We start from the raw sequence: 9,974 nt of genomic DNA, 5'->3' as shown, positions 1-9,974 counted from the left end.
CCTCGATATAGCAAATAGTCTGTATCCCCCGAGCTTGTCTGGAGTTTTGGCTGAGCTTCTCTTAAGGACGAAATATAGGCAGTCTCCTTCCAAATGAAATGGATGGATCAATCCGTCTTTTGGTTGTTCGACCTCGGGCAGTCCGGCTTCTCCCATCTGGGAAGCCTCGGGCAAGAACCTGCTTCTTGGTCCACACCAGGGTCCATAGTCTTGATGACATTATGCCTTGACTGTCGGGCTCAGGAGCATATCCACCGGATCGAGTCTCGACTGGCGGTTGCGAAAGCCTCACCACCGATGGGGAGAAGAAGAAACGGGAGGCAAACACCACCACAACCATGGGTATCTGATTAAAAATAATACTTGTTATCTAGCTTGAACAAGGTCAATATCAGAACTAAAGACAAGTATGCACACAGGCTTGATCAATGTATTAAGTCCATGATCATCTAGAGGTTCTCCTACATATATATTGATACAATGCTACAGATGTGTATCCCTGTTAGTAAAGGTAAAGTTGAATCAACAATTCCAACATACACCAAAGATTATAACTTAGATAAATGTAGAAAAAAAAGAGAGATATATCATGACCTTAGAAAACATAATGGATCTTATGAACATGCACAAAATTCATGCCTACCTTCGATGCACAAGTTAAGGAGTAGAAGTTATTTGGGACGCGGCGATTTGGCTCCTAGGTCTACATGCTCCCGTCGGTGAACAGTAAATTTAAAAACAATTAAAAAATTCTGATTTTTTGGCATGCAATATGTTTAAATGCGTGATGCCCATTCCAAATTTGATGGTGTTTGAACATTTGAGTAGCTCTCAGAAAAAAACCGGGCATGTGAGAAAATTTGAAAAATGCAATGTTCGGAACTCATTTTATCTCTTTTGCCACGAGTTCCTCGATTGTCATTTACACACAAAATTTTGCATGCATCTGGCGCACTCCATAATCTTTCATGCAAAAAAATCGGAACTTTTTTATTATTCTTGCTAATTTTTTTTGATTTTATTGCTCACCGGAGCAGATGAGCCCGGGCTCATAAATGAATATCCGTTTTTTAAATAAACATGAACTTTATTAATTAGAAATAATTATTACATCATCAATAAGTAACTGTACAATGTCCCTCGTAAGCTCCTCAAACCAGTCTGTAGTGACTGGAAATTTTGCTAGCCTAGAAATTTCATGAGTCACCTTATTTGCTTCCCTATTACAATGTTCAAATCTAACAACCGGAAGATCACTAGCTATGAAATAGCAATCATCGAACAATGCTGCCGCCGCTCCCGCCAAATGTCCTCCATTTTCATTACTTCAATCACCTCCATATTGTCAGAATTAATGACAAGACGATTGCAACCCGCCTTTTGTGCAAGGAATGGGCCGAAGCTTAGAGCCAAACATTCTGTTGTTAATACGTCAGCACACCAATCAATCCTCCAGTTTCCACCAACAATGAATCTCCCATTATCATCTCTAAGAACAACCCCAGTTTTGCCCCTAAGTAAATCATGGTCATAAGAGGCATCGACATTAAGCATAACAAAACCAATAAGAGGTCCTCTCCATCCTCCTGATTTACTAGTTGCCTTAGGGGAGTGTGCATTAACATAGTTAGCTCTTATAGCCCGGGCACTCATGGAAATTTAGTTTGCATCTTGAATCTTTCCTTCATGAACCAGTTTGCATCTATCCCACCATAAGTATCAGGCTGTAAAGGTAGGCATACATTTAATATGAGAAGTAGATTCGAAGTTTCATCATTGATCTATAGACAAGTGTAACTCTTTTCAAGTTATATATGTTGCCTCGGGTATTACACACATGGGCTACATGCTACTTATTTTATTCTCCTTCGCTAAACAAATAATAGGTTAGACCAAGTATGCCGTCAATTGAACAGTAGCGCACTGTATCTCAACTAAAATTGTAATTGAATCATCCATGACAGGTATATCTTAACTGAAATTGCAACATTATTACAATGGAATGGAGCTCATTGCCGTGGTCGGCACCAAGACCAAAGAACGAGGTGCGTAAGACACACGGGCAGCAAGGCAGATCCCGACAGCACCACAACTGTATATGACTGCCGGGTCTATGACCAGACGCCTGGATGCACGAGACCCGATGTTCCATGGCAGGGTGGCAAAGGCCTGACGGGAGAGCATGAGTCCCCCCCTATTAATTTCCATTCCAATTATTTTGATGCTGATTTGAATTTGTTTGACTCCGATGAGCACCAAATCTTCTGAATCTTTTTATGTTGTTTCACTGGACCCTTGATAGCGCACATAAAATAATTCAGGAATTTTGAGCATATCATTCTATCTATAGAAGAATATAAAACAATTCAAATACAATATTGTTTTTTTCAGAGACCAAAGCATTTCTTTCTAATCCTCAATTTATTTGGTAGTGAGTCAAATAATTAATATGAGCTCTTGCAAAAATCCCCAGGGTTTAGAACGACATTATGGGTTCATTGATTTTTTTAGGGTTTTTCCCTTTAATAAATTGAAGTTTTGACATATCCTCATTCTAAAATTTCATCAAATTTAAACATGATGACATGAATGATCTCTAAGGCATTTATTACATTACCATAATCTAGAGCTGAGACACTTGATGTCGGCGGTGGTAGCCTCGCCCTGACCTGGTCATGAGGCCCAATCACTTCTTGGTGGGCATCCTTGGGAGGCCCTTGTAAAGAAGAAAAAGAGAGAGAGGAACGAATGGATTGAACAGTAACTGCATTGACTGAAGAATAGGGTATTTATACCCATGTACAGAGGCGGTAATTACATAGTCGCGGTTGCTAAACTAAACAACCGACCTAAGCATTGATTATTAGGATTTAATTAATCCTTAACACTCCCCTAATCTATGCTTCACTAGATGAATCTACATCATCTTGATAGACTCCTTCCTAATATATGGCCGCCCTTGAGAATGCTCATCATCTTCATCTTCAGAAATGCTTGTATAATCTTTAAAGTCTCCTCCAAAAACCCTGTGGGAAAAATATGAGGAGAATAGTGTAGATATGTTGCTAAAACTCCTTTAAACCCAGTGAAAAAAATAATAAGGAGAAAATGATGCAACATATAATGATTATTGTCTCTTGATAACTCATATGAGAAAAACCTTTGAAGAAGGAGAAAAATCATTGGTGAGTTTAGAGAACAATGAATATGCTTTGTATACTTTCCTTTAAAAACCCCAATGGGGAAAACTTGAAAGTATTGCATATTATCTTAAAAAGATATTGCCTCATTAAAAACCATTATGAGAAACTTTGAGAGAAAACTCATAAGGAAAAGAGTGCGATCTGATATGTCACTGAAAACTCCTTTAAAACCCAATGGGAAAAATATAAGGAGAAACTGACATGACATATGTGAACACTTGTATCAATATTGTCTCATTAAAAACCTTTTATGAGAAACCATGAGGGAAAACTCATGAAGGGAAAAAGAGTACAATATATGTAATTTGATGATTGTTAACAGGTTATAGTTTGGGAGATTACTCCCCCCTGAACTTTGCAAATCTCGAGGATATCTCGTACCAATTTCATTGACATGATCATGCCATTGTGAATAATCTGTTGGATTTTCACAGTATTTTACTTGCAAATTTTTCATCACTTTTCTATAATTCATCAGGATAAGTAATCTCGAGCAATATGCTTTGTGATATCGCTCTTCATATAATCTGTATGTATTGAGTAACACAAGTGGTAGCATCTTGATAAATCAAGTTACTTTATTCTGATGAATCTCAACGACATGGTTTTGAGTGTGGTTAATCATTCTGCTAAGCTAAGCATATTTTCAATGCCTTTATATAAAGCAATTATGAGAATGATAAGTGGAAGTAGCCGTTAAATTCTATTTAGATGACTTCCATAAGAAGGCTATTACATCAAATTCAGTCATTGATATGGCTTTGTTGGGATCAAGTAAAGAGCCAATATCATATATCATATCATGGTCAAATCTTGATTTTCCTGATGGAATTGTCCAAGATTTATTGTGAACTTGAGATATAATTTAATATTCCTCATATCGACCATATACGTTTTGTTGGTGTGATATATCCACATTGAACTTCTCATATATGCTTTGGATATATGTAGACTGATATGTATTCTTGAGAGAATGCTCAAGTTATAAACTTAAGCTAAATTTGGTTTAATCCAAATGTTTCGTCTTGAGATGATTTTGTGTGTGTTTAGGTCTTGTATAGACATTGATGATGAAGTCATTGATATACACTAAGTGATATAAGGAAATCAAATTTGGGATTCCCTTATTAACACATAAGCAATCATCATTCTTTGAGTACTCCTTTTGAAGAAGGAACTCATTTAGTCGGTAGTACCATATGATTTCCGACTATTTCAAGTCAAAGAGTGACTTATAAAGTTTTACACAAAACTTGTTACGATTTGCTTTTGGATTCGGAAGTATAAGCCCTTCAGGGACTTGAATAGAGATTTCCGAAATGAGTGACTCATATGAGTATGTAGCCACTTCATCCATCAACTGCATGGATATTATTATTATTATTATTATTATTGCCAATGATATTTAGTATCGAAACATAATTCCACTCATACCAAGAGGGTATGTTACATCATAATCGATGTCGGGTCTCTGCGTGAACCCTTTTGCTACAAGCCTTGCTTTCTCACCACCTCATTGACTTTGTCTATGAATGAGAAGTTTTTAGTATTCCATATGGAAGATACTTATGGGGATTAGGTATTACTGCGGTAAATACTATTCATTTGTAGAGCGAGTGCTATTCTTCATTACTTGCTTCCTTTTATGTGAACCAATATGAGTGCAAGAGGCACTCTACCATGGATTTTGGTTCGGGGCCCAAAAGGTTTAGCAATTTGAGAAGAAATATATGTTGACAAGTGTAGTCTTTAGTTTATACGATTCTGATGGAATGATTGAAGTTTGTGGATAATATATTTATTCCTTTTTAATTCCTTGTGATTTTCTATAACAAATGGAGTCAAGGCGTTTCGATGTCCCGGCACCAAAACATTTGTGCACATTTATGTCGGGCTTTGGATGATGAGCATCCAGTGAGGTGTCTTTCAACTTGATGTTGAATTACATTTACTGGTTAAGGTTTTGATTTCCTCTGTTTCCGCGGAAGCATATGAGAAGTTATATCTCGTGTTGTCAGATTTTCTCCCCCTCTTGCTCTCATTTTGGGAGAAGAGTGGTTTATCAGGTACCTCCACTCTTTCTAACACTTTACTGCAGGAATATAGAATTTAGTGACACCTTGTCATCAGTAAATGTATGTGGCAAATTTGCAATGTGTTGCAAATATATGATTCTCTAAACTTCTAGTTTAGATTCTTTGAGTACGTGGATATAAGGATTGAATGTCAATAACATTTCTAATTTATTTCTCGGCATTTTTATGGTACTTATCTCCCCCTAATGCCGGAAAATATCCTTATTGCTGGCTATGAATAATTTTGATTGACGGATAAATTGTCATTCCTCACAAGATCCCTAATTTTCTATGAGTGTCCATTGATGTACGCTGGAGTGGTGATATTGGTATGTAACCGAATTATCGCAGATGGGAAATACTTTGTTGATTTCCACGTAGTTACTACAAGGGGAAAGTAGTATGATATGCAGTTGGTATGAGTTAGATCATACTTACGGTGTGTGAGGCCGTATGTGTCCAGCAAGAGGCTGGTAAATTTACAATTCTTTAAAAGTGGTCATGTAATTCATTTAACTCTCTTTGATAAGAAATTTAGCTAAACCATTCTGGGTATGCACATAAAGTACCTAATACAAAAAAATTCTCATTGAATTAGTTCAACAACACTGTTCATTCGAATGGGTTTATAGATCATGTTTTCAGGAGAATTTGCTCCTACTTTGATAAGTTGAGTAATTTATTTAGTAAGATCATGCATGCTTGTGTGTGATAAGAGACACACTTAAAAACATTTTATGAATGTGTATATGAGTATCATGAAGTATCTAAATTACCCCATATAATGGTTAAGCAATCCAGACATATCTTTTGAATGTGTTCAAGGAAGAATAAGTGTCTTGCTTAGAATTTTAAGGTGAGAGTGCCTTAAAACTTATTTCCCCTATGGCACCTGCGGTGCACATAAAATCTGATGATTTGGGAAAATTTGTAACTTGATAAGTTGTGACCAACAGAATTGTCAATAATTTTCTAATCATCCCCAAACCAGGATGGTTAAGGCTACCAAGCCAAATATTTAATATATTAAGATCTAGAAAATTATTGTGTACGCAACAATATTGAGTATTACTTGATTCATACATTCAAAATTTATCGAATATCATGTCCGAGAAATAAGATATTGAACATCGCACTACTTGTAGTACAACAAGTATAGGCTAATAAATTTTTGGGATAATTAAGAGATTGCATGAGGTCTCCAGTATTATTGAAAATTCCATTACACAAACATATCATCATTGCAAAGGAATTTACCATCCTTTTATTGCACTAGATTTTGGTTCTCTCCTTCTGATGAAGATTTGAGAACAATCCAATGAACTTATTTTCCTTTTCAATAAATTTGCAGTGTGGTTTGACCATAGCTTTGAGGGTTTGGTAATCATAGGTGCGATGTTTGTATAACCACACATTTGACAAACTTGAGAGTTGTCTTTGTGATCGTTTGAAAACGATTTATTCCCTATTAAGAGGTAATTCCGTCTTCGGTTGTCTTTGAAGTCCTCATACTAGCAAGAATTACAAATAATGGGTTAGAACCCGTTGGGTGAATCTGATGATTTTAAGAAATTCCATGTTTCTCCATCATGGAAAAATGATAATACCATCATATGAGGATGTAAAGGGTATTAAGGGGTTTTCAACCGGATTACATATGAAAATATTTGATCATGGGATCTCAACTTGAAGTTGATTAAATGACAGAATTGTGAGCTGCGATAGACTTGAGGTCTTGAAAAACGAATGGGTGATCATTCGCGATGTGCTCATGGCAGCATGTTTCTCTTAAGTGAAACATTCGAGATGAATAAATATTCATCCATTATGTACTTAGTTTGAGAACTAAGTGAAGTTGGTGACACATAAAATGCATATGAGCGTTGCAACTTTAGAGTCACCGCCAGAAACATAGACGTTGCATGTTTAACATTAGTTTAGTCACTATGAAAGTATAACCACAATGTGATGTGGACATTGCGAAAATGTTGAGACACTCAATCGGTACCATAAATTATGGGATCCATCTTGATGGATGGACGACACCATAATTATAAATAGTGACATACGCTCCATTGCCATGTATTTTACTTATGTAATAGAAGGTAATTATCAGGATATGACAATACTTGCGTAATATTCTATGACTTTTTCAAGCAAAGTGAGGCTTAATTAACTAATATTCATGAAAAATATATGTTATTTCAGCATGTAGTGTTCATTCATGGATACCTTTTACTATGAGAGTAAATATCTTCTTTTTAGTGAACAACAACAATTGCTTCAGAGGAGCAAAGTTTTACGATAGCTGATGCTATATACTCATATGTGTAGACCTCAATTTATATAGGATAACACTTTGAAGATAGTCACCGGATGTGGTGTAGATCTCGCAGTAATAGAAAACATAGTCTGACTTTTGTCAGTAGATGTTCATAATTCTATTACCTTATGTTATGCTAAATATATGAAATCACTTTGAAGGTAATTATCTATCAAAGTGACATGATGTAGACCTTACAGTAATAGTGGATAGTCTGCAAAATTTGCAGTAGATGCCAGTATTACCTTATGATATCTTGAGGTAGTCACATCTAATATTAATATTTGGAATAGCACTTTGAAGGTAGTCATCTTGTTAAAGTGACAAGATGTAGACCTCACAATAGTGATGGATAATCTGCAAATGATGCAGTAGATGTCACCAATACCTTGTGGTTCACAAATAAAATTTGAAGATAGTCTCATACTATAATTTTGTAGTATGAGTTTACATCAACATTTGCAAGAAAAATATATTTCAATTGCCAAAATAGAGTTGTTGTACATAGTTACGTGTTATAGAGATTGCATGAGGCAAGAAGATTGAACACATTACAACTTTTTTAATATGCTTTACAGCAAGCACATAGATTAAAATGCAGACCAAACAAAGTCTGTAGACTTAAAACTGCAACCGCAAGTGTTAGAGACTGAATGACAATTTCAGAAATCTGGGTACTAAAACATGCGGTTTAGTAAATCCCAGTTAAGTCTTACTGGATCTGAAACTGCAGGGGCAAGATATGATTATCTCTAAGTACAGGGTTGAATTGAATAAATTCCAAAGAAGATAAGATCCCCAATTTCTTATCCTATGCGAGCGTCGTGGCCATGGTAACTGCTGCCGCTGTGCAGTGCGGGCAGACCGATGGTTGCGCCGCCGCGTTTTGCGCCTCGTGGGCTGCCTCTGCCCGGGCTGAGGACCGCGCTGCCGCACGCCGGCCGATGGCCGCCGCCGCGGAGCCGCGAGACACCGTGTTTGCTGCCGGGCGTTGCCATGCCGGGCACCGGCCGTTGGCCGCTGCCGCCGCTGTGCGTTACGCGCCTGGCCGCCTCATCGAAAAAGATGCAGGCCCGGAGTGCATCCTCCGCCACGCCGGGGCCGTGGTCCACGGCCGCCTCGGGGTGCAGCGCTGGGAGCAGCCGGGCCGAAGGATGTCGCCGCTCCGCGAGGAGCCTAGCCGAGGTAAACGTCGACCGGGCCATGGGTTGCTGCCGAAGTTTGCTTTGGACGGCATTAAAAACGATGCACTAGAGGTTAGTATAACGAAATCGGAATTGAATCACCTGATTGATGTATGATGCAGAGTTGGTCTTTGCATTATTGTCGTTTTGTATGAGATGTGTCACAGGGATCTTGTATGTTTTCTTCTGATCCCCTTGCGGTTCTGCTGTTCTTGGCCTTTCTCTGAATTTTGTGCTTTCTTTCTCTTTGCATCTGGTTTCTTCCCTGATCGAGAGACTCGCAGCGCCTGCGCCTGTGCCGCGAACGCCTCGGGCTGATGCGGGAGGTCGAGGCCACGCGACCACGCGCCGTCTGGAGACCTGCGCCGCCGTGCCGCTCTGCAGGGTGAGGCGTGCTCGCACCACGCGCCGGAGGGCATGGGCTGCCGCCGGGGACAACGAGATGCGTCAAGGAACGCTGGGCATCCGGTCGTGTCGGAGAAACCTTGCTGCCTCTCGGGCATCAAGGACGTCGCCGGTGACGGATTGATGTGGGTGGCCTAATCGCTCGCTCCAGGTTAGGGCAAAGTGCTGATAACGTGTAAAGAAGAAAAAGAGAGAGAGGAACGAATGGATTGAACAGTAACTGCATTGACTGAAGAATAGGGTATTTATATCCATGTACAGAAGCGGTAATTACATAGTCACGGTTGCTAAACTAAACAACCGACCTAAGTATTGATTATTAGGATTTAATTAATCCTTAACAGCCGGGGGCCCTCTCAGGCGTCTCAAAAAAAAAAAGGTGTCAGCTGGACGGCTACTTTGCGACAATGTCCGGTGGATCCCTCATCTTTTTTTTTTGAAAGTGTGGATCCCTCATCTTGGTGGCGCAGGTTTCGTTGTTCATCGGGTGGGTGCCAGGGGTCTCTTCTTGAGGTGGTTCGGTCGCTCTTGTGCTTTCGCCTGGTGCCAAGTTGGCGGTGTCCAACCTTGCATTCTTGTGTTTTGTTGGTATTGTTCGTCTTGCGTGTCTTGTTTTTCTCTTGCATCAGCTTTGTAAAGAGCCGACGTTCATTCTTTGGTGGTACATACAAAGTTAATATAAAATTAATATAAAATTGAATCATTTATTTTGAAACGAACAAAGTATCTGTGAAGGACAGTGTACGAGTGGGCACGTGAGCTTCACGTTGGCGCGTCCAAACGA

At 38.9% G+C, this 9,974-nt stretch overlaps 1 protein-coding gene across 1 annotated transcript; it reads left to right on the top strand.

Moving 5' to 3' along the window:
• The first annotated feature begins 8,412 nt into the window (after nucleotides 1-8,412).
• On the top strand, nucleotides 8,413-9,442 carry LOC125511575 (uncharacterized). Its single transcript, XM_048676985.2, has 2 exons — nucleotides 8,413-8,857; nucleotides 9,070-9,442. The coding sequence occupies exons 1-2, from the start codon at nucleotides 8,432-8,434 to the stop codon at nucleotides 9,172-9,174; spliced, it is 531 nt and encodes a 176-aa protein (XP_048532942.1). The 5' UTR covers nucleotides 8,413-8,431; the 3' UTR covers nucleotides 9,175-9,442.
• Nucleotides 9,443-9,974: the final 532 nt, after the last annotated feature.

The sequence above is a fragment of the Triticum urartu genome, chromosome 5A (assembly GCF_056163025.1).
Source record: "Triticum urartu cultivar PI428250 chromosome 5A, HENAU_Tu73, whole genome shotgun sequence".
In the NCBI taxonomy this organism is placed as follows: Eukaryota; Viridiplantae; Streptophyta; class Magnoliopsida; order Poales; family Poaceae; genus Triticum; species Triticum urartu.
This window is presented reverse-complemented; position numbering and strand designations above follow the sequence as displayed.